Source organism: Babylonia areolata, chromosome 7, assembly GCF_041734735.1.
Source record: "Babylonia areolata isolate BAREFJ2019XMU chromosome 7, ASM4173473v1, whole genome shotgun sequence".
NCBI lineage: Eukaryota > Metazoa > Mollusca > Gastropoda > Neogastropoda > Buccinidae > Babylonia > Babylonia areolata.
The window spans coordinates 16,944,151-16,970,072 of NC_134882.1; the positions used below are offsets into that span (position 1 = coordinate 16,944,151).

At 37.5% G+C, this 25,922-nt stretch overlaps 1 protein-coding gene across 1 annotated transcript in view; it reads left to right on the plus strand.

The window, feature by feature from the left end:
- The window catches only part of LOC143283754 (THO complex subunit 2-like), a 72,683-nt gene that overhangs the window by 44,051 nt on the left and 2,710 nt on the right, over nt 1–25,922 (plus strand). The window contains exons 35-37 of the mRNA XM_076590071.1: nt 13,196–13,234; nt 24,618–24,686; nt 25,435–25,510. Coding sequence (XP_076446186.1) covers nt 13,196–13,234; nt 24,618–24,686; nt 25,435–25,510 — 184 coding nt within the window. The remainder of the gene's footprint in view (nt 1–13,195; nt 13,235–24,617; nt 24,687–25,434; nt 25,511–25,922) is intronic.

Genomic DNA, 25,922 nt, shown 5'->3' on the forward strand with positions numbered 1-25,922 from the left:
CCATTCTTTTGGGGGTTTTTTTCTTCTTTTTTTTCATGCAAGAGAGGAAGAAGTTTGAGTACATGAAGACAGCATGCTCCCAAAGCAGTTGCATTTTTTCTGGTTTTTTTAGTGTGTGTAAAGTGTTGTTATTTTTATATGTTTTTGAGTATGAGAATGTGAGCTACCTGAAAGAAATCATCTTGGTTTGGACCATAACTGCTGTGGACTTTCATTTCCACTTCACAGCAGGTTTAACCTACCACCCCATGTCCCTTACACAGCCCTTGCTGCTGTTTCATGCTCAGGTGTCAAGTTGCTGGAATATTCGGTCTCCATTCTACTCTTCATGTTGACGGCAAGCTTGTGAAGAGGATGTGTGTCCAGCGTCAATGGCAGCTAGGCAGAGAGTGCCTGCACACCACATTATGCTGATCACTTATCAAGTGTTCACTGTTGAAGATTATTTTACACTTCGGCTGGTGCTTTCATTCAAAGACTTGTAAATGCATAAACTTTACCAGTTAAAGTGAGCTGGGCCCAGCGGTGTCTGTCAAATTATTGTCTCACCCAACCCGTCCAGTTGTGAATCGCCATGGTCAACTCTGCAACATGATGTCCTAATTATGCTGCCCCTGCAGAAGTAATGTGCATGGACTTTAATGAATGAGGTCTCAACAGGAAAATGTTCTTCACCTTTCCCAGTGGATGTGTTCAGAGAAATCAAAGACTGCTATGAAATCTGCTGGTGCAGAAGTAGTCATGCGGGTCATTGGAATGTCAAGAGGTGATCTATGGGAGTGTTTACGGAGCATTGGCCCCCTGGAGAGTCCATGGTGATCTTACAGTCAGTTATTCTGCAAGAAATTGCACAGAGCCACTGCTACTGATTGTTACACCGCCAGGGTGAAGGAGTCAAGTGAGCTGTCTTCAGAAGCATGCAAAGTAGCCAGGAGAGTTGGTGGAAGTGAGGTTGAAGCCTTGAATGGGTCAACAGCTTTATGTAATGGAGCCATCAGTCTACACCATTGCATGAGGTCATCGCTGATTGGTCTGCAGCAGCATGGAAGAGGTCCCCTGATTGGTCCAACACCAGTGGAGGCATAGATGGAGCTCGTGATGGAGCCTCAGCCAGGTCAACAGGAGCACCAGTGGAGTCAGGGAAAAGAATCTGCAGGGCGTGCAGGAAGGAGCCACAGCCAGGTCGTCTGACTGCATCATGGAGCTGTCGTCTGGTGATCAGGAGGTGTGATGGAGCCACCAAGTCATCTCCACAAGTTCCCCTTCTGCTTCGGATTCATCTTCCAACCTCACAGCATCAGTAGCGGCATTGTGTTTGTGTGAATTGATCCTGACAGAAGAATAGAAAATAATACAGCATTCCAGGTATATTTACACTGTTGTTGTTATCCTGAGATCGTCAGAGACTGTGTGTTAGTGTGTTGTGGACACAGTTTTTATTATCGTGTTTATCTTTGTGTAGGCAGCATATTCACACTGCCAGAAGTGCAGAAGAAATCATGTGGTTCTGTTGATAGTTGATTTTTTTTTCCCAGTAGTTTTGATTGAAATCCACAGCATCGTGTGATGAAAAGATTGTTCTTATGTCCCCTCCCCCACACTTCCTCCTCCCTCACCCCAGTTCCGCTTGTTCCCTCCAAGATCTGTGGGCTGTGGTGTGTTAAAGCATTCAGGACAAAGAGTGAATTCCTTTTTTCAGTTTCATTTTCAGGTGGTTTTTCTTTTTCTTTTTTTTCTTTTTCTTTTTTTCTTTATGAATGCTTTCACCAGGTTGGTGAGATCTGTTGCTGTGAAAAGCACAGTGCTGTGAAAATGTTGCTCATGTTGAGCATGTGTGCTGGAACTGCTGAAATTGCTCCATGGTTCTTTGGAGGGGTTGCTTGATGGTGCAACAAGCGCATGGAGTTCGGCTGTGGTGCACAGGATTTCTGCCAGCTTCCACGGGTGTTACCATCATGTGTTTGATTTTTATTCTTTTTTCTTCACAGGAGCAGCCACAAGTGTGTTTGCATGTGGAGGGTGGTGGGATGATTGGGAGGGGGACGGCGGGGGGAGAGAAGTGTGTGACAGATTGTGCTGCGGGCGTGTTTGTGTGCATCTTTGTGTGTGAGCGTGTGTGTTTGTTGAGAAGAGGAAGGGAGTGGTCATTTTCTATATGTTCCATTATGAAGAAAATGTCACTGTAATAATAACTCTGCCTGGAGCGTTCTACAGTAGGATCCTGCCTTGTACACTCTGATCTTACCTAGGTTTTAACTTTAAAGTGTTGAAGGCAAGCACAAAATAGATATTTTCTTTCCCTTTTCTTTTCTTTTTTTTTTTTTTTCCTTATAGAGAACCTGAATTTAACTTGATTTGCATTTTTCAGTTCAAGTCCATTTTGTATTATAGGCAATTTCTTTTCCTCATGGAAATTCATGAGTCACAAACAGTGAGTGTCCAAGGAAGATGGGGAAAAAAAGTTTTACTTTTGATTATTTAAACAGTTGTTATATTCAAGGGTCTTTTAGTTTTTGCAGTATGACTACGTGTTATATAACTATATTTTGGTGTAAAGGTGGGCTTCAGAACCCCGTAAACTCCACTTCTTGTTGAAAAGTCTCCCCTTTTTTTCTTTTTTTTCTTTTTTTTTACCCTCAGTCTGGTGTCATTTCCTGTTACCATGAGAGGGTTTTTTTTTTCTTTTTTTTTTAAGTTTGTGTATGTTACTCCTTAAAAAGAAATGTTAGGAGCCCTTGAATTTTAAGTACGGATTTTTTGTTGTTGTTTTTGCTGCATTGGCCTTATAATTCAGAGAATAGAATAGAATATGTCTTTATTACCATGTGTACCGGGGTCACAAGGAATGTGGTGGGGGGGGGGGGGGGGGGATAGTACATAACAAGGTATGAACATAGATCGAAAATCATACACAAACACAGATACAATAGAAATTAGGATACATACAAGTGCATATCAGTATAAAAACTTGTGCCTACTCACACATGCACGCACTGCACACACACACTCTCTCTCTCTCTCTCTCTCTCTCTCTCTCTCTCTCTCACACACACACACACACACACACACACACACACACACATACGTTTGAACAGAAGCCATATATTACATGTGGACGGGGCTGATGACTAGATCTTCAGGTAGATGGTTGTTGATGGACATGGAGATGGACATTTTTAGTATTAAAACTGAAACTGGTATTTTTTGGAAGCCCACAGGTCATTCTAGTGAATTGCAGAAATCCATTGAGAAATTTTTAGGGTATACTATAGTGCATAATCTTGTTAAACTTTAAAGTGAACAATAAAAATATGATAATACTGAAGATAATAATAATAATAGACTGCAATTTCCCTTTCTGAATTGCTTAACAGCATTTTAAGGTGATGGAACAGTCAGTTTACAAAAATAAGCAAATCAAGAACAGCACCAAACCTTAAGCTAACCAATATCAGACTAACAGTAAAGCTGGATTTCAGAGTCTGCTGTGGTGTTACGTACTGTCCATTTTTTTGTATATTGATATGAAAATGACTGTACAAAATGTTAATTGTTTTCAAAATGAAGGCATATAATGATAAATATGAACTTCAGGGATTTCAGTTTGTTTAGATTATTTATTGAATTCACAGTTTTTGAAAGTTGTGTATAATTTCTGTGTATCCCAAAATCATTTGCATCCATGAATTCTTAGTTTTTGTCTATTTCTCAGGGAATGAGATTCATCTGGCATATTACATTACATTGCTACATTTGTTAATAGATAGATCATTTGTTCTTCTGACCTCAACATGTTAATTGTAATGTGAATTTGGAGTAGGTATTTCAAAATCACACAGTATATGTATCGGCAACCCCTCTCCTTTCACTCTCGTCTCTCTTTTCTCCAGTCCTCCATCCCACTTTCCCCATCCTTTCTGTCTTGAACTTTTGTCTTCAGCCACACACACGCACACACACACACGCTCATGCTCTCACCCTTTCTCTCTTTTGCGTGCATGTGCATACACGCGCGTGCGCGCACACACACACACACACACACACACACCACACCACACCACACCACACCACATCACATCAAGAAAGGGTTAAGCTCCAGCAAGGCAACAAAGCCCATAGTCTTAAGTTAAAAATAACCGGTTATTAAAAAACTAAAGAAAATATATAATGGGGAAAAAATGGTAGTAAGAAAGAAAATTAGCGAAGAAAAACAAATGGAATAAGAATTTGTTCATTATGGGTATACGCGAGTCTGAGGGCCTGGAGATGTCTGTAAGTTTGGAGCGTGGTTCTGTGCGGGGCCGGCAACTACCAGCCGCTGTGCTCTGCATGGTGATACAGGTGTGGACCTCTCAGAGGACAACTTGAGCTGCAGAACCTGTAGCATTACTTCCAGCTTTTCTAGATTGTGTCCATTGTGTGTGTCAAAGAAACATTTTGCTGCTGGACTGTGTCATTCGCTTTTCCAGTCACTGTGATTTATGTTGTTCATGGACTCGTGTAAGTTGGGTTTTTTTTAATTTTTTGTGTTGTGTATGTCATTGACTCTTGTGTGTTTGAGTCTGTGTGATCACTTTGTCTCAGTTATCCAAATGTCAGCGTCTCTAGAATATGTGTGTGAAAGGTAAACTTTAATACTGGTGCTATCTCAGCAACCACAAGTTGTACACGAACAAAACTTGGTAGAAATAACTCAGGGATTGTACAGTCATGGAAGTCTGAAAAAGTCTTGGAAGCATGAGAGAAACCATTTCCAGTGCTGAAAAAGTCTTGGAAAAACATGTTTTGCCCTTCAGGGCCTAAAAAATAACAACACAGAGTTATAATGATACCCTTGACCAGTACCATTCAACAGAGAGTTTAACTTTAAGCAGGTTTTTTTTTTTTTTTTTTTTTTTTTTTTTTTTTTTTAACACACATGAAAAAACAATGGTGAAAATTGGACATCTTTGTCAGGATATCCGCTAATCTCTCTTTTTTAGTGGCATTGTAGACTCTTTTTTTTTCAGTTGGTTTGTGTTTGGTATGGAAAAATTTGAATCTGGTCTGGAAAAGGCAGAAAAAAGTATGGAAGTTTGGTCATATCCGTGGGAACCCCAGATGTATTGTAGGTTGTTAAAGATGTTTCTATTTCATCCTCTTATAAATAAGTGGCAACTAGGAGTCAAAGTTGTACGGCCGTTACAACAGAAAAGTCCTGCAGTTTAAATAGAGCTTACATCTCTTATCCATTTTCCTTCAGACTTGGTGCAGGGATTGGCCACTACACACCATGACCTCATGAACTTCAAAGTCACAACATGCTGCCTTTATATTGAGGAGAGATGGGAAGAATAGGCCATGCCTAAAATCTCTGCTCTTGGGAAGAGATATATATATATATATATATATCTTGCTTACAGTCTAATCAAACTTTGTTGTTGTTGACTGTGCCTTTCTTGTTGGATCAGTGTTGTGTATGTTTGTGTATACATGTATGTATGTCTGTTGTGATTTTTAAAAATCTAAGAGATGGGGAGGGGTTTGTGCGTCAGTCTGTACGGTGGAAGTGGGCGACATCTTTGTCTGGAATACTAACTGGTGTGTCAGGTGAGTGAGTTTATGTAATCAACCTTGTTAGGTTATTTTTTTTATTTGTATGTGTGAATGTGTTCATGCTAATCTGTTACAAAAGCATTTGGAACTGTACCCCAAATAGCGCTGGAACCAGAATTGGCACACAAGTTGTATGAGTCATGCCAAAGTAAAGTTCATGTTGATGCGCAGAATCAAGGTCATTACTTGGCTCAGTGGGAAAAGCGTGCAAACAAGAAAGAACTTATGTCTTGCATTAGAATTTTCATTGAACATGATGCAGTGACTGACCATGGTTAGAGCAAAGGTCAAGGTTATAGTGAACATTGCACAATATGTAAAGTCTGTTCATAGTGTAGGCCAAATAGTTAAAGTCTTGCATTTAGTCTTTCATCAAACAAGGTACAGTGATTGTGAGAGAAGAAATGTGATGGAATTGAAAGTTCGGGTCCATGGGAGAGTAGGGGTCAAGGTCACTACATAGCAAAATGGGAAACAGTTCAGAAGCATGACAGCTTGAAATTTTCATCCAGTTTTCATCAAATGTGCTACAATGACAGGTATAGAATGATATCATTTTGGCGATAACCCCTGTAGAAAATTGACGATATATACCAAAGGTCAGGGTCATAATGCTATTCTACATGAGAAATGTCCTGTACAAATGAGATACTTTCTTAGTTTGGTAATTTTTGTGCTGGATGAGATGGAAATCGCATGTGTATAACGAGTTTAAGGTCTTGCCTTTTCTTGTGGTGTTTGTGTGTGTGTGTGTGGAAGTATAACTATAAGGCAGGGGGGGAATTGTACTGTTGCACGATTTGAGTCAGCAGAAGGAGATAAGGACTGAAAGTCCTTTATCAGTCTCGCATATATCCCCTCTGACATCATTCACACACACACTCACACACACACAGTGACACACACACACACACACACACACACACACACACACACACACACACACACACACCCCTCTGAAAGAAGGTAGTCTAATGCAATATTACACCAAACGGATAGTGGGTTGAAACCGTCTTAGGTTGTATTCTGGCTGAAGGGGGACTGTGAGTGTATGTATTATGGAACATTTGCGTGCATTGTTTGTCTGTCTCAGATTCATTTTCTCTCTTCTTTTTTATTTTTTTATTATTTTAATTTTTATTTGACTTGCATGTGAAAACAAAGCGAGTCTATGTAAGCACCCTTCTCTCATATATGTAAACACCTAGTGTCAAATGTCTTTGTATGATAAACTTTAAATAGTTTAATAATGTTGACTTTTTCTCAGCTGCTACAAGCAGAATAGAAATCAAATTTGGTAGAAGTAGGTATGAGTAAAACTTTTCCAGCTTTCCACTCATTGCCAGACCTTCCATGATGATGATAATAACAGGCAGCGAGTATGGTCAGAGGTTAAGGTCATGCCTTGGCATGACAGTAACTGTTAAGGCTTGATAAATTGATTATACAGAGTGCACATCCTGCTTCCAGTCATCACCAAACTTGACATAGTAACTGGCCATGGTGACACTGCCAGCAAGATCCATATCAATATTGCAGGTCAAAGGTCATGGTTGCAAGATGGAATGTGTATAGGAAAATAGGTACAATAGAGGTAAGATCTTTCATGCATTTTCATCGAACATCAGTAACACGGTACGCCAGATCACACAGTTAAATGGATAGGGATAGTTGGTGGGATGTAGAAATATAAATAGAGCTTGAAATATTGTATGTTTTATCCAGTGTTCATCAAATGTGGAATAGTTATTGGTGATGGACAGACGTCAAGGTTAGAGTGAAAATGTCTTGGCTGAATGGTGCGATAAAGTTCTGTTGCAAGAATAGCAGCCAATTCAGTTGGGGGTTTGTTTGTTGTGTTGTTGTTTTTTTTTTGGGGGGGGGGTTGTTTTTGGTTGTTGTTTTTTTCCAGTATTTGGATAAAGTGGTATTGCATGCAAGTCCTTCAGGCCTTGTGTCTTGTGTGTTTTGTTGTGCTTTGTTTTAAAACTTTTACAAGAGAGGTGAGGGCCAAGTTCATTATGCATGAACAGTCATAACAGATAGTAATACATGTTAATATTTCTTGGGGTTGTGATTGTTATTTATATGTTCTTTATTGTTCAGATGGAGGAGAAGAGTTATGGTGTTTTTAGTGAATGCCTGTTTTATTTATGTTTTGTTCCTGTTGTTGTTGCTGCTGTCGTAATTTCTAAAGAATATTTTACATGACAAAAATATTATTTTGTGTGCCATAACTATTACTACTGGATGAAAAGAGAGAGACTGTGGGAATCATGTTGATGATAATGACTAAAACTTAAAAGTAAAAATATTTTTAGGGGTCACAGAGGGTCACTTTTTCCTCTCTTCTGAAAGGACACACAATCATAGACTAGTTTCATTTTCTTCAAAGTTTGGAAATTTTGAGGGATTTTTCAAGACTGTAAAAGTTTTTGAAAGAAAAGTCAAAGTCTGAAGGAGAGGCAGAAAAGATGGATTTGGCTAGATCATGATGAGACATAATTCAGTTGGAAGTTTTTACAAACGTCAACCATAACTACGTGAAATATTATTATATCAAAAACATTGAAGAAGTCAAACTTCTGACCACTAATGTTGTTATAAGAAAATGACTTTTAAAAAAATTTTTAAAAAGCATAGTTTTTTTGGTTTTTTTATTTATAACAAATGAAAATGATTTAAAACAAAGATAAAAAATGAAAAGGAATTTGAGGTAGTTAAATTTTGCCATACAGTAGTGACAGTGATTATATGCATGCATACACTTACACTTGAACGCATGCACACACACAATGCACTGACATTTTATTGTGCAACCAGTTGCTACTCATAATACATTTTAAATTAGTTTTAGAGCCCTTTCTTTTGAATGCTACAGATGTATAAATGACATCATTTGGTGAGAAAATGGAATAATGCCTGAAACATTCTTCATTCACCTTTCATACTTAACAACATGGGCATTATAATTCAGGAAAAGCCAGTTGTCTTTCCCCAGTAGTGTGTGGTATGTAAATGATAGGGGGTCTTGCCCCATTCCCTCATAGTGACAAATATATTATATGAACATGTATATGTGTGTTACTCTGATACTAGTTGAAAACTGCCAAGGCTTCTTGGGTGTCCAGTGGAGATTATTACCGTTTTGTCAGTCATTACCACTGAGTTTAATAGGCAGTGATTCCAGCCAGCATTTTGTTGTTGATATGTCAAGTGAATAGTCATCTCTCTCTCTCTCTCTCTCTCTCTCTCTCTCTCCCCCCCATTCCCCCCACCCCCCACCCCCCACCCCCAAACCCCTTCCCTCCATAGCCAGTTTCTTCTGTTTCTCTCTTGTCAGTATCATAGCTCTCCCTCTCTATCTCTCTGTACCCACCTGCTTTCCCTTGCCCCTTTGTTTTCTTGCTTTCTCTCTTTGTCCAGTGTCCTAAGTGATGTAGCTCGCTCTCTCTCTCTCTCTCTCTCTCTCCCCCCCCCCCTTCCCCACCCTCTCTCTTACCCTCCTCCTCCTCTCTCTCTTCTTTTACCATTCTTTTTCCATTTTGCTGCTTTTTGTATGTCATTGAAGTTTTCGTCAGGTGCTTTTAAGCATGATACATGCAATATTGGGTTTTTTAGTCGGCATCATGTTTTGTTTTCCGTTAATCCAACTCACAAACTCATAATTATTATTTTGATTTAAAAAAAAAAAAATTATTTACGTTTTATAATTTTGTTTCCTTGAGGAAAAATTAAAGCAAGTAGTATGCTTATTTGTTTTGAACACAAATATGTGCATCTCTGGGAGAGAAAGCATTGATAGTCTTGGAGACTTTTGTATGTTTACAGAATGTGTTCTCTTTGGAATTGAATAAATGCCAGTTGTTGCATTTCATCTTCCTCTGTGGCTTCATTGATTTGTGGCACACTGTGATTACCTGTCTCTCAACCATAAAGTGACAGAAAGCACTGATGATTTTCTGTCATCCAAAGGTAGTTGATTTTTTGCATATTTTATGGTAGTGTTTGGACAACTATTTTGGAAGTTAACATTCCGTCATATTTTGATGAGTGGATAGACTGATTTCTATTCAAAGAGATTCTGATATGAATAAAGAAGGTAGGAACACACACACACACACACACACAAACAAACAAAAACCACAAAATCTGGCTCTAGCTTTGGACTGAAAATTCAGTGAACATATACTATAGACACAAATGCCACAAATTTTGACTGATGGTAAAGATTTAGTCAGTTAGTTCCTGTTAAGCTACAAACTTGTTTGATGTGGTTATAGATGATATCTGTCTACCCATCTCTGATGTTATTCTGCAGCTTAGGGTCTGACTCATTTGTGTAATACCATAGTCTTTGTTCTTCTTTTTATTCAGGGTTCATTCAGGTTATAGAATTGAAATGATGTTCATTTTTTCAGCCCTTAAGAATCTATCCAAAAATGATCCAGGTTTGTAAAAGAAACTTTTTTATTTTAATTTTGACTATATTTATTACTGAAAAAACAAACAAACAAACAAAAACAAATAAAAACAACAACAGCATTGTTTCTGTCAGTGATTGATAAAGCACAGCAGGGAATTTTTCCACTCAAATTTGAATTTAAGTAAAATATGGTTAAAAAAAAATCTCTCCACTAGATTCAACACTATATAGATCTTAACATATTTATTTATTTATGAATTTATTGGTATAGCATCATGATGGACAGCAGTCCCCAAATCACTGTCCAGGTTCAGTGACTATAAAGGGGTTCATTTGATCACCGCCGTTCTGATCACTCACTCACACCATGGGGGGTTGAAAACCAACATGTGATGTATCCAGGACTGTCTTTCTCCACCATGTGCTTATTTGGATTACCATGATGATCACTTTGTTGGAGCTAGACCCATGAAAGAATCAAGAATGCTTACTGCAAGGAAGGAGCAGAGGAAAAATTACGAAAAATGAACAGCCTTTTCAGTAAATCACAAAAATCAGTTGCTTCTACCCATGATTCCATATGATTCTTTACCAAAAATTTTTTAACCTGCTTCTATCATAACAAATTTGGGTATGATTGAATCACAGTAGTTAGTATAATGCACTTCTTCATCTGTGATGTAGTCTGACTATAGGGGCACCATTGATGACCTGGCAACCAGTTCTCTCCATCTCTCCCTGCTCCTCGTCTCTCTCAGGGTGTTGCTCAGTCTCAGGGCCTGTCCATTCTGGGATATTGGCCTCCCATCTGTCTTTCTGCCTGCCTCTCCTCCTTTCTTGCACTGTGCCTTGAAGGAATGTCTTAGCAAGTTATGCTCATCGTGAGAAGTGCCCATACCACTTCAGTTTATGTCGCTTCATTGCGGTTGGTTAGATCTTCGAGGGATCCGGTGGTTTGGCTGACTCTTTGTTTCTCACTTCTTCATTGGTGATTTGGTCTCTGTTAGAGATGTCAAGGAGTTTGTTTTTGTTTTTTTTCTTCTTTAAAAAAAAAAAAATTTTTTTAGGGTGTGGGGTATGGTTGGAAGCATCTCATCTCTGTGGTTTGTATCCATTTCTCCATGGCAAAGGCACACGCAGAGCCAAAGAGGGCAGTGGTATGAAGAGTATAGGAATAGAACATTGTTAGAACTTCTTCTTAAAGAGTTGTTGCTTCCCTGTCTCTTCCCCCCCCCCCCCCCTCTCTCTCTCTCTCTCTCTCTCTCTGTGACAAGTCTGAAGAGTCTTCTGAATGCTTTTCATCAAAATTTCGATTTTTATAGAGGGAAGGCAGGTTGGTTGGTTGACTTTTGTGGGAATTGGGAGTAAGTTTTGAGTTTGTGCCTTTTTTTTTTTCTTTCTTTCTTTTGTGCTTTCCAATCCACCTGTTAATGTTGTCGGTTGTTGTTTTTTTGTTTTTAGCTTGAAACAGGTGTACGGGGAAAGGAAAGAGGGGAGAGGAGGGGATGAGTGAAATTGTAGTCTGGTCATGTGGAGAATTATAGATTTTATTTTTGATATGCAACAAGAACATTAACATTAAATTCAAGTGATCTGTGTCTAAAGTGTATATTTTTGTAAGGATATTTTTAGTTATCATTTTATAGCATTCTTCATTAATTGTATCATTTGTAATGATTCTGTATCTATCAGTGTATGCATTGCTTGAACAATGTCTTGCCAAAGATATAGAAAGTGTGTATGCGAGTGTGTACTGATGTTGACTGTTGCGATGCATGGATGTAGAATGTGTTGTGTTTTGTCCTGTGTTTTCTGCTCCTGTAAATTTGGTGGTTGGTTGATTGATTGTGCTCTTACCCCATTTCCATTCCTTGCAGTTCCTCTTTTATTTTTGGAAGACAGAGACAACAAGAGAAATTATTTTTATTGTTATTCAGATCAGCATTGTGTGGTGGTGCTGAGATATTAAAAAAAAATTTTTTTAAAGAAGAAGAAGAAATGAATTATTCAAATATTATTATAATAATGGTGTACAGTTCTTTGTCAGCATCAGGACATGAACTTTGCATTTCATGTGTAAGGTCTTCAGAGACACATCTTTGTCTTATACAACCTGTGTCATTCTACACAAAATGTAGCCAGGCAGTAGTCTGCAAGGGAGAAAACAAAGAGGAGTTAAGAACATGTTTTTGTTACCTTTTTCCTACCATTTGTGTTAGAGGCCCTTTTCATCATTCATCTTTACTTGAGGTTTTTGTTGGTGTTCCCTTAAAGTGCTTGCTGCCATAACATTTGATCTTTAAGCTTAACATTAATTACTGCCGGATTTTCTGATTGGCTCCGCATCTCTGTTTTCACTACTGGTTCTTTGCGGTTAGGGAGCACCTGTCTCCATAATGTTGTAAGTGGGGGAAAAAAAAATAACTGTTTGATTTTTGTGGTTTTTCATTAATTGCTTGGTTATTACTTCACTCTTCCTAAGAAAATGAAATAGGCAAGTAGAAAATTTATCAGCACCCTCTTTTTATTTTCAGGAGACTGAGAGCCAAGATGCTCGCATTTTGCCAGAAAAGAGAATGAGAGTGTTTGCCCACCCCCACATCCCTCCCCTCTCCCCTTCTCCCCTGCCCCCCTTTTGTGAACTCCCTAGTTCTAAACAACACTGGCCGTTTCAGTTTTAAAGTCTTTATATAAATAGACTAGAGTTAGATAATTATCCTTGGTTGATTAACAGATAGATTTAGGAGGTGTGTTAGATCTGCTGAAGTTTTTCTGCTGGTCATTTTTGTCTGTGTGTGGGTTGTTTTTTTTATGAATCAAAAACAAGATTTCGACACCACAAAGTCTCTGTCTGACTGTAACACAAGAAAAAGGAGAATGTTAAAATGGCCTAAACAGGAAAAACGAAGAAGATTGTTTTGTTTGTTTCTCATGTTTTTGTTTCCATTGTGGCCCTGTGTCCTTGTTGAAGATTGAAAAGAAGCAAGCGTTGTTTGAATGTTTGTTAGAGGCAGAGCAGAGAGTGCCAGCATGTAGTTTGCATGATAAATGTTGTTACAGTATGGCTTTGATAAGGATGATGATGTCGAAGCAGTGAAGACTGTGCTGGTGTGTGTGTGTGTGTGTGTTATGTGCTGGTGTGTCATGTGCCCTTTGCCCTCTTATGTTGTTCAGGACAGCCCAGGAGACAGCTCTACTCGATACAAGAACAAGGTGAGGCTTTGACATGATTACAGGGTTCATGCTGGTTTTTACAGTTACAAAAGCAGAAAATGAAATAAAATTATTTGATCATAATGATATGATCAAATAACGGGCCCTTTTTTTTTCAGTCTTCAGAAATCTTTTAAAGAATGATTCAGGTTTGTTAAAGTTACGTATTTTCACTCGTCACTGAAAAACATAACATAATTTTGCACTGTTTCTGTGACTGATAAAGTGCAGCAGCAAAATGACAAATCAAAATTTAAATGAAAAAGAAAAATGATACTGAAAGGAAGAATCATCACAGAATACTCTAAATACATTTAGAACCAGTCTGCTTTATTCCGGTCAGTGTTAACAGGGAGGTGGTAGGTGATCGGTGTTTTTCCTGCCTATTATCACTTATTTGTTTGACATACACAATGTATTTTGAACAAAAATTCTTCAGATCAGTATGCATTGTATTCTCAAGCAGGGAAACATGACATAGGTAAATGTTAGTCACAAAATCCACACGATTTTGCGACTTAAATGGTGATTACTCATTACTGGCAAAGCAGCATTTGGGGGTAGGGGAAGCAACTCAACCAGTGTGACTCCCCGAAGAGTCAAATGTTCATCCAAACGTAATGAAATAACTCCTAGAAGACTTCCGCAGGTCTCTGTATAAAATTGATTGTGGAAAGCAGTGATATTGAAATGATAGAATAAAACAACCAGACATTTTTATGTTTATCCATCAAAAATTTGATAGTAGGTCAACACAAGCCTTAATTTTGAAAGAATGAATGAAGATATTTCAATTCTGGATATTTATTTCAATAGAAAAGACCCTAGTGAAAAAGAAAACATATAATGTGTGGTGGTTTCTTTACAGAAATATGATTTATAAGGGTTTGAAGTTGGGCATGCCTTAATTTTGCGAGAGGGTACAGGGCAGTAACTCTGAGTGCGTCCCAGTTTTTTTTCTTGGGAACATGTGAAAATGAGTTCAACAGTCAACGAAGAACATTTTGAGACTAGTCTGCATCATTCCTGTGGGGGGAGGGGGGGGGGGCACGGTAATCCTCTCGGCCTTGCTGACTAATACACAGTGTTGAAGGTGAAAATGATTTACACTTTTATTTTCCTTTAGGGGGGGCGAGGGGTGGGGGGGACTTGTATTCTACACTGCAGTTGTGTTGTAGTGTTTCTTTCAACAAAGGAGCATGGAGTCATGAGCATAACAGTTTGTGTAAGCCTTAAGACACTGAAGTTTCAGTCAGACTCGAAGTCAGCAGCGTTCTCTTTTTCATTTTCTTTTTTAACCCATCGGGGTTTGTTGGTTTTTTTAAATTAATGTGTTGATTGCCACAGAACTCAATGAATTCTATCTGGGTGGGATGGGGGAGGGGGAGATTGGATAATTTTAGATAATTGATATTAATGAAACATACTACGTCTGAGTAGAATACACCTACATCCCCCACCCCCAACCCAACCGTCTTCTTTTTTTTCTGTTTTATAAAAAAAAAAAGATAATAATTAAACGCTTTTTCCCGCTCTTTTCATACCAAAACCTGTTTTGCAATGCAATGCAAAATCTCATACATTGAGCCTGATGGTGTTTTTTGTTGTTGTTTTTTGTTGTTGTTCTTAAATTTTCTTTAAGCAGCAATGATCCAGCAAGCCTGAGTCTTGAATTCATGCTTTTGGGGTGAAATTGGGTGTGAAGGCTTTTTTTTTTTTTTTTTTTTTTAAGAAGTTGTGCTTTCGGGGAACACGCATACAAAGTGGTTGCCACTGAAACTGTTGGGGTTTTGGGAAGTCTGTCCACATGGCAAGCATCCTACCACAGGACAGGGTATTGAAGGAGAAATAACTAACAGCAATAATCTGTGGGTTTCTTCTTTTTCGCTCATGGGCTGCAACTCCCACCTTCACTCATATGTACACGAGTGGGTTTTTACATGTATAACTGTTTTTACCCTGCCATGTAGGCAGCCATACTCCGTTTTCAGGGGTTCGGGGGTTTTATATCTCTTTCTCTTTCATTTGACTTAGGAAGACTCTTGCTCTCCCTCTTTTCATCCCCTCAAGATTTATAAAAAAAAAAAAAAAAAAAAAGGAGAAAAAAGAAGAAGAAAAAGACCACACACAGCACAACAAACATCCCTTGGATTTGGAAAGCTTATTCAGGGTTGGGTTTTTTTGTTGTTGTTGTTTTTTGTTGTTGTTGTTTTTTTTCACTGATTATGTTCTTGCTCATAGGTTTCTAAATTTTTTAAGCTTTCATGGCAGGGAGAAAGTGAATAAATTTTGTTTCATTTCATTTTTATCTTTTTCACAGAGCACTGTTAAATTTTCTTTTAAAAAGGGGGTGGAAGAGAGGATGTATTGGTCAGTAAGCAAATGCACTTTGGGCTTTTTTCCCCCATTTTTTTCTTCTTCTTTTTTTTTCCAGTGCTGGCATTTCAATCTTCAAAACTATACAGAAGTCTATACAAATTAGAAGAGTGAAGAATTCTTTGCAGTATCTGTTATAGACTGCATTTTTCAAATTTTTTACACAAATATTTTGAATATTTGTTCAGGGGTGGATTTACGAAACCAAGCACTCAATTTGGGGTATTCATCCTGTCTTAGGGAAAATTTACATTTTTCTTCTTTTTTTTTTTCTCACATCACATCAAGAACCAAAGTGTCTACTGCAATACAGCTGCTTTTTAAAATCAAGTATTTCATGATGAATAATAATGGTGTACAGTGGGTGGCTCAAACTAGTCAAAAGTTATGGCATTGGATCAAACAGGATTTTTTTTTTTTTTTTTTTTTTTTTTCCCTGCTTCCTGGCCAGTCTTTGTCCACGCCACCCCACCCCCAAACCCCTCTCCTACATACACCCCATTCCCCACTCTTCCCTTCCCTTCTTGCACATGTCTGCTCTATTTCAGTTTGATAGTAAATATTGCTTGAAATATTCCTAAAAATATCCATGCCAGAGCATAGAATTCTGGATGATATCACCACACCAGCCTCATTATTTGGCTGAAAGAGTCTTTTGTGGGAAGGGAGAGGAACAAAAGGAAGTTTTTTCCGCATCTGTTAGCAATTTGTCTTCAGGTTTTTTTTCCACCTCCCCTTTTTGTATTCGTTACAAACTCTGGATATGTGATTTAAGCAAAAATGAAGCAAGTGAGCTTGACTGAAACAAGTGAAAGATGTCTGAAGCAAAGGTAATAAGACCAACAGTTCAAATAATACTAATCAGCCAGCAGCCTCGGATGACAGTGTTCATGTGTTAAGATCTCTAGTCATTTAGTTACCATAAATAAGTTTGGTTCTACCTTTTTAAGAGTAAAAAATAAAATAAAAATTTAAAAAAGAGAGAGAGATTTTTTTTTTAAAAGATAACTGTTGATACAGGATTGGATTGAATAGGAGGTGTTAAAAGTCAAATGTTTTTTCCTCACCCCCTTTTCATGGTTTTCTTTGTTCCAGTCTCATTTAAAAAAAAAAAAAAAAAAATTTTTTTTTTTTAAATTCCCTACAACACTGCAAAAACCATATCAATGACTGTCTGTGATAACTGCTGAAATTACAGATAAAACTGAAGAAAATTGTATTAAGTTTATCAATATTTTTTTTTTAAAGGGAGAAAGAAAAGAGAAGTTGTGAAATTATAGAATACTAGAAAGTGGCATTGGTGAAAGATAAATAAATAGATAGCTAAGCAGTAAGCAGAGAATGGAGGGTATAAGTTATAAAAATGTGAGGCAGTGCAAAGATTTCAATAGTGGTGACTTCTAACAAACATGATCAATACTAAATTTCTGACATTTGCCTGAAGTGTTAGAATTTAAAGTTAATAATAGTATGAAATTGATAATAGTGATTAAGGATTGAAAGTAGTTTTTTGACTCACTTGTGTAAACAAAGTGAGTATGTTTTAACCCGTGTTCAGTTGTCTGTGCGTGTGTGTGTGTGTGTCTGTGTGTCCGTGGTAAACTTTAACATGGACATTTTTTCTGCAACTACTTTGTCAGTTGACACCAAATTTGGCATAAAAATAGGAAAAATACAGTTGTTTCCAGTCATCTTGTTTAAAACAATATTGCACCTCTGGGATGGGCACAAAAAAATAAAGAATGAAGCCTAATTATATGCAAGCTGCATTTACTGTTATATTTATATTTTTTGTATTCTCTAAACTTGGCACTTTGATCTGATATTCTGACCCAGCAACTAGAGCAGTCATTATTATCATTTTTTGTTCAAACAGGAACTTCTTTTGCTAAGCATGGAAGTTTTATTTATTTTGCAAACGTCTTGGTGCAGATAGTAAAAAAGGGAAATTACTCTGTAATTAATGCTAGGGGTGTTAATTTGCTTTAAACTGATCTTTCTCATCTTAAACATTACATTTTGAAATTATACTCAATTCATAAAAAGCTTGGATTTAAAAAAAAATTTTTTTTAAGTGTATCACAAGTGAGTCTTGAAGGCCTTGCCTCTCTTGTTAATATCGTATGAAATTAATATTAGTGATTAAGGATTAAAAGTAGTTTACATCTTTTCTGATTCACACTATAAAAAAATAAAATAAAAAAAATTTAAAAAACACCAAAAAAAAAAACAGTTCACCAGCAGTGTAAGCGGCAGTCGTGAGTTTTCAGTCTTGCCTCAAAGAGTTTCTTCAGGAGGGATGAGGATGGTGGTTTCTCACAGCCAGAGGCAGGTCATGGTTGTCATGAATGTCAAGTTGCTCAGTTGGCTGCATTCATTGCTTTTCCTTGTTGACATTTTTGACCGGCATGATAGAAACACATCAGGAGCCCTGCTGTTTTTTTTTCACAAACTCACTCTCTCTTACACGCACAAACACACACACACACACACACACACACACACTTAGGTCTATGTGACTGGATGACAGGGCTGTTTGACAAATATAGGATAAATCCAAGTCTGGAATATCTTACTAAACTGATCTTTTCACACATATGTCGTAGAACTATCTGATTTCTAATTAACTATTAGAGTTCATTGCTGCTTTCAATTATTCAGCATCTTTTTTCTTGGTCTTGGGTTGTGTGAGCCAGTGGTGTTTGCTTTATGGAAGGGGGGGTTGATGGCTGAGTCTGTGTGCTGAAGGTGACAGCTTGGCTCAAAACTCCAGATACTTGTCTGTGTCTGCAGTGGGTTCATTTAGATGATGCCTTCCTGGAAGGTGGACTTGAAGGTACAGTAATGTCCAGGGATGTAAGTTGACCTTCCTTGTCCAGCTTTCCTCACAACCTGTACTTAGATCTTGTGTCATTGGGTGCTTAATGCAGTCAAAGTGCTCCCTACTCCGTGGTCTTCAACCAGTTTGCTGCTGTCACCTCATCGTCTGTCAACCAGTCTGAGGTCCCTCTCCACCCTTTGCTGCTGGTTCATATTGAGCTGATCCCTCTTTCTCACCACCTTCAATGAAAACTGTGGAGTTGGATGATCAGGGAATTTGTAATATCCTATTCCTGCTGTTCAGTGAACACTTTTGGCTAATGTTTTCAAGAGAGGACTGGAAACATGTGACAAATTATAGAGGCTACAGAACTTGCAGGCTGTAATATTTTTTTCTTCTCTGATGTGCTGATACCGGATAAAAGGTTCATGCAGTTTCAGTTTGTAGTGATGTCTTGTGTCCTGTCCAGACTGCTGGCATTGCAAAACTCTTTATTTTTACTCCAGTGTGGATGTTTTATAGTGATGGACTGAATAGAATTCAGTCCAATCATGCTTATGGGTAAAACAGATTTGAATAGATCTATTAGATTTATAATAATATCTATCTAAAGTAGTTTTTGGAATATTTTCTCTCTTTTTTTTCTTCTGAATTCCCTGTTCAGGTACAGGTATTGAGGAGGCTGTTATAAGCACCAAAAGCTTATTGTAGTTACAGGAATTGATGAACCTCCTCTTACATGAAAAGATGATGGTGCTTTTAACTCATTCAGCCCAGCACGCTAGCAATGCTCTGGTGTCAGACTTTGTTTCTGTAAAACAGATTTCATGTTCCTCCAACTTCTGCAGTATTTCCAGCAGTGCCTACACATGTCAGTTTGTAGCAGGGGCGGGGACAGTTGATTTCAGTACATTTCCTGAATTTCCCCCCATCAGTATGGCAGGGAAACCTGTTGAGGCTGTAAACTCCCTGTGGTTGAATGGGTTAAGTCCTATTCAAGGGGGGGTAATTTCCCAATTTTCAGTTGGTTGATAACAGCAGCAAAATTGATATACAATTTTATCAGCCATAACTTAATCAAATATAACATAAGGTTTTTACTCTGTTGAGGTTTGTGTATGTGGAAAGGGATGAAGCCCTGAAATGACAATGTCATGTAAAACTTCTTAAAATGAGTGTTTTTAATATTGACGCCACAGGAGAAAAAACAAACAAACAAACAAACAAAAACAAAAAACACACACACAATGTGAGGGGGTGAGATAGGTAATAATGCCTTTGGGAGGCAGAACATTCCCATGGTGTAGCGAACACTGCATTGAAGCTGGATTATTACTCTCACAAAGTTTTCCATCCTTCTAATAGGAGAAATGTGGGTTTACAACTATTGTCAAGCAAAATCCATTCCATGCAGGCATCTGTTCAATAATCTGGATCTGTGGCAGTGCAATTGATAGGTTAGAATTAGTTTCCACCAGTTTGCTTATGTCCCTCTTGTGTTGTATTACTTTAATATAGACAGGACATATAATTTTTATTTTCAAACAAAAAAATAAAGGTTTCTAATTCACCCTACATAAAAGTCTGTGAACAGGTTTGATAAAGGAATAAAGGGGGTGGTGGTGATGAATTTATGCTGCATAAGAATTCAGAAAATGGGTATCTATAAAAGTAAATCGTGATACATATTTTCTCATATAGAAAAAAAAAAAAGGAGTCACAGTGAAACTTGGTGCCAGTTTGGTGGTTGTTTTTTTTTCATGGAATATTGAGTCCTCTTCCTTTTTGAACATCAGAGAAGAAAATCGGCAGTAAAAAAGATATATTTGATAAGAAATATGAGCTGTTATAAATTGGCATCAGTTCATCTGAGAATGGCTGAGTTGTATCCTTATTGGGCAGAAACACCCTTGCGCCTTTTCCCATACTACACAGTCACCAGTTTTAGAGTATCTGCTGTGATTTACCTGTGGAGAGTTAGTTTGGGCTTCTTTTTTTAAATTTTTTTTTTTTTTTTTTTTTTTTTTTTTTTTTTTTTTTTTTAAGAAATCCGGGGGGGGGGGAGGGGGTGGATAGCAAAATATTTGCATATTATATATAAGGAAGATATGATTTATCGCAAAATGAAAAATTTCTAGACAGTTTGCTTATTTTGGTTTCTGGTCGTTTTGCCCCCACCCAGTTCATAAAATATGAACGTTTGATTGTGTATTGCTTTATTTGAATTCACGGAAGGCTAGTAGTAGTGATAATTATAGCCAAAACAGAGGATGGCTCAAAAATTTAATTGGATTAGTAAAATTGCATCTTAGCCGCACTGCCTGCTAAGTTTATCCCTTAGAGGGGAGACAAGCCTGCTAAAACAAATAGGCCTTCATAGCCAAGGGTCAATGAAACAGAACCAGTTTCGGAAAAGGTAAATTAAAAACCGTAAAACGAGTAAGAAGGATGATAGCAGATACCCACAACATGGAATCTTGGGTTACTGAGGATAGGAATATTGGCCTATGTATTGGCGTATATATTTATAGGCCAAAAGTCATTATTAGCCTATAATAGGCCTATGTATTTTTTATCCTGGGTGTATGTATGCAAATAAAAACATAAAAAAGTACATTCTGGTTTTGATTTTATTGGAGGAACACACAATTTCTTTCATTGGTATCAATCATGCATGTGATACCACAGTCTGTTAGCAATACAGAGCTATCTGTCTGAACCAGGCAGCTGGGGGTGAAACGGCAAAGGGGGCGAACTGACTAGAGGCGAAACGACCAGTTACTGTTTATTTTATTGAAGTGGACATATGACTAGAATGTATATTTTGATGTCTTTAAAAAAAAGATTAATAAAAACAAAATGATGCATAATGTATATTTGCTTGTAAAATTTACAGATTTAAAATATTATGAAACTGGAAAATGACCAGTTAAAGGTAATGCAGTGTACTGAAGAAACAAATTTGTAAAAATTGGCAAATTCTGCCCTGTAACGACGTAAAAAAAAGAAAAAAAAGAAAGAAAATAAAATACTGTAAACAAAATGGATCAGTACAATTGAAGTTCAGTTCAGAGACTTTTTTTTTTTTTTTTTTACTGCAATATAAGCATAAGGCAATGGTAAGACCACTGAATTATGAGCTGAAATCTGAAATACAAATTTTATTCTGAAATGTAACATGCTATCCAGTGTCCATTAAATTAGTTCTGAGAAGAGCAAGAAAAGTAATGAGAGTAAGGGTAACTGTCAATTCATGCTCTATAACAAGAAGAAACCTGACTCAAACATACAAAAAATATAAATGATTAAAGGAATACACTGAAGTAGACACTCCTTCCCTTACAAGTTAAATTCTTTTCCTTACAAACCAGGAAATAAGAGAGAAGTAAGAGAAGACATTTTGTATTTGACAACATAATAACAACTTCATTGAAATTCTGAAATACCACACCCTTTGGAACACATTACCAAAAAATAAACCTAAACCAAGCGCAAGAGAGCTTAGAAAATATGGATAGGAAACAAGATTTATTATCTTTATATATATATATATATATATATTGTTTTTAATACAATTTCATAAGCTGTATGTAATGTTAGAGACAAATACCAGGCGTTTACAATGCAATCCTTTTTAAACGATGGGATGGACCAGTACATAAACAGCAAGGTGTAGGCTGAGACCAGTCTCCATTACTGTACTATTTCAACTAAAATTCTGTTGATATAATTCCAAAATAATTTAAACTCTTTAGTATCATTGAGTCCATCATATACATAAGAACAGAGCAAAAGAAATAAGAAGCTGGATTTTAAAAAAAAAATAAATAAAAAGTTTAATGCTCTGAAGAGTAGCGAGCAAGATGACAGATGGAAAAGACATTTTGGGGTGTCCGTTCCATCTCTTGGATATTACAATGCTGCAAATGACAGGAACAATTCAAATCTTTGTGGAACCAGAGTAGATGTACAGGTCATGCAGGGTATGAGTAAATCCTTTAACCTCTTGCCACTAGCATTTGATGTGAATGTATCCTGCGTACAAGATCTCTCACTCCAGCTTGTGTTCTGGAGTCACAGAACATTCTAAGGGAAACAACCCAAGGTAATGCACCAGAAAGTTGTAGGATGGGTTGTATCCCTTTATTTTTCCTCATTTTCGTGCACCGCCATCAGAAGGGAAATTTGTTGTTCTTGCTTGATATGTGTGAACTGGCCCTCCCAGCCCAGAATGGTTTTAGTAATAAAAATAGAGTATGTGGGATTTTGACAGCTGTATCAGTGTATGAAGTTTCTGCTCTGTTGGGTAGTAACTACAAACAAGTCTGAGGAGATGCAACATGTCTGGCACCAACCCCCCCCCCCCCCAAAAAAAAAACAACAACAAATAATCATCTCCATGTGAGCTGTGATATTGTTGCTGGAGGGTTCAGTAATAAATCAGTATTTTTTTTTTTTTTTTTTTTTTTTTTTTTGGGGGGGGGGGGGGGGGGGTCTGGGGCAGGTTTGCTTTGGATATTCAAGCTGCAAGAGAATGGTTGTGATGGTTTCCGGGGCATTTAGTTCTGAATGTCCCTATATACAGTGATCACTGCATCTGGCTCTTTGTAGTGTTGGAAACAGTAATGTTTGTGACCGTCGGCTAAGGTCTTTCTGGAACATGAGTTTCAATATTTCTCCATTCCGAATTGAGGAAAAACAAGTTTCTAGAGTTTTATCAGAAAGTTAAAACTTTTCCATTAACACTGTTTAGGGTTGTTTTGTTCTTTTGATATTGGTTTTGTACTAAATGAAGGCATTTCCTTTTGCAGTATCACTTTCATTCTTGCTTGACCTTGCTATAAAAACCCCAGTTGATAGCTTGTGTGAACGGCATAGTGGAACAGAGTATGAAAAAAAATTTTTGTGTCTTGTTTGGAACCAGGAAAAGGATTCCCCACTCCCCAACTTCATGCCCCCCTGACCCCCACCCTTGATTTAGAAATTCAGTTCTGCAATTGTATAATGTCTAATTTCATAGAATGAACTGTGAATACAAATGTCATGCTGTTCTTTATCTTCTGACCTTGAAACACAAACTGTTAAATGTGCTTGTAGAATTTGAGAGAAGTGGCCAAAGAATTTCCTAATTACCCTGATCTTAGTTCTGAACATCTTACTTGTGCATATATATGTCAAGGTACTTTTGAATTTGATCAATATCAGTAAAATGGTTCTTAAAAAAAAAAGAAGAAAAAAAAGAAGAAGATATTAAATTATTATCACTAGAATAAGCACAATGCTTAACAACTTTTTTTTTAAGTGTTAGTGATTTTGTAGCCCTGGATGTTAAGATCCAGACGTTCAGTCAGTTTACCAGGAATTGTTGACCAAGTTTCAGTCTGAGAGGAAGAGGGGAAATAATCCTGTCTTGTTAATGATCCAGTAAATACTGTTACTGTCTCTTTTTTTAGTCCTCCTTGCTTAGTTTCAGTCATCTGTTGTGTTTTCAATGTTTTCCCACCCATCTGTCCATCCCAGCCCCCTGCTTTTCCTCTTCCTGTCCCACACTGTCCCACCCACTGATCTAAAAATACATGGGTAGGGCATGCCTTCTTTGAGTCCCTTTGCTAACTGAAGCCAGTGGAAGTGTTCAATCAGCCATTTTGCTTCTCATGTCAGTACAGTGCGAAGCGGTGACTCCATATGCATAGCCGAGTGCTCAGCTGGTTTCACTGCAAGCTTTCACTTACTCGCGGCGTTAGTTAAGCTGACATTCCTGTGTGTGTCTCCACTGCAAGTTTGCACCATGTGTCACTGCACTGTTTTGCGATAACTTTGGTAGATGAACCATTGGCAGATTTCAATCAAGACAAAACATTTGGCATGTCTTAGGGGCAAGCATAACAATTTCATCGAAGATGCAGTTCAGAAACTACCACCAGGTAGCACACAACTTGTCAATGGACTGACGGCTGGGTACGAGAAACAATAATGGCATCCAGTTGGCTTCAGCTTTCCTGGCCAATGAACTATCCATGTATTTTGAGATCAGTCCATCCCACCCAGCTCACTGGTCACCTCCACCCACCCACCCACCTACATCCCCTGGTTTGGTTTCTTTGTTCTTTTGCATGAATACTGTTACTGAGTATGATCTCTTTTTTTTTTCTTTTTTTTTTTTTTCTTTTTTTTTTTTTTAAACAGAGTCCTCCTTCAGAGAGAGAGTTTGCGGAGAGGGAACGAGACAGCAAAGAACGCAAAGAGAAGAAAAGGGTATGTGATGTTTTCATCATGTGCTGTCTTCTTCATAAGTGCAGTAATAATTTGATGAGCAGTTAGTGAAATACTTGTCAGTCTGTAAGTGTGACTGGAAGTGTAGGATCATTTGGAATAGGAAAATTTTATCTGGAGTGTGTCTGTGGTGTGTGAGTATAGAAATGAAAGTTTACAAGTCTCGGTATGCTTGTTACAAAAAAAAAAAAAAAAAAAAAGTTCATATTTATAATTGAACAAAGTTAATGTTCATATCATTTCAGAGTTAACATTTTCCCCAACAGATGAAGAAAACAGCAACATGTGGGATGGGGAAATAACCATGATATGAAAGACCAGCTTAGAATTCATTCTCACTCTTTTTGTAGAAAAAGGCAAATATTGTATCACAGATTATTCAACAGTGAATTAAATACACATATATATATTATATATATATATATATTTATCTTTAAGTGTCTTTTCGGTCCTCTTCAACAGTTCAACTGACGTGTTTAAAATCCCCACCAAGTGTAATAACTGTAATGTGTCCATAAAATTCCTACTGTGCGTCACAAGAGTATAACTATAATGTCTCTCTTTAAAATCCTCATCATGTGTAACAACAGTATAATGTGCCTTTAATTCCCTCAATGTGTAACAAGAGTATGATGTGTCTGTAAAATTCCCACCATGTGTAACAGAAGGAAAATGTGTTTAGAATTCCATGTGTAACAAGAGTATAATGTGTCAAAAATCACTGTACCAGGACCACTCAGTGGAAGGAGGAGAGGTGGAGATGAAGAAACGCCGTGGGGAGGAGTACTATGACCATCATTCCTCAAGTGAGTTACACAGACATTTCAGAGGTACTAAAGCCCTGATGCATCATTTCCACTCTTTTGTGTGTGTGTATGTCTTTGTGCTATAAATAGAAAATTTTACAGTGTACCCAGTTCAGTTGCATCCTTTCATTTTCAAAGTGTCAGGGACACACATTATTGGAAATCCTGTTTAGCACTCACGGGCCCCAGGCTACAGAGATAGAGCACATTATAAATACCCACAATATTATAATTATTAAGATAGAGCACATTATAAATACCCATAATATTATAATTATTAACCTTTGAATTGCACTACAACTGAATATCTATTTTCGTGAGCAATGACGGGGGGCGGGGGGAAGAAAGAAAGAAAGAAACCAAGGGTGTGATAGTGTTAAAACAGTGTGGAGATAGTGTTTGCAAACAACTG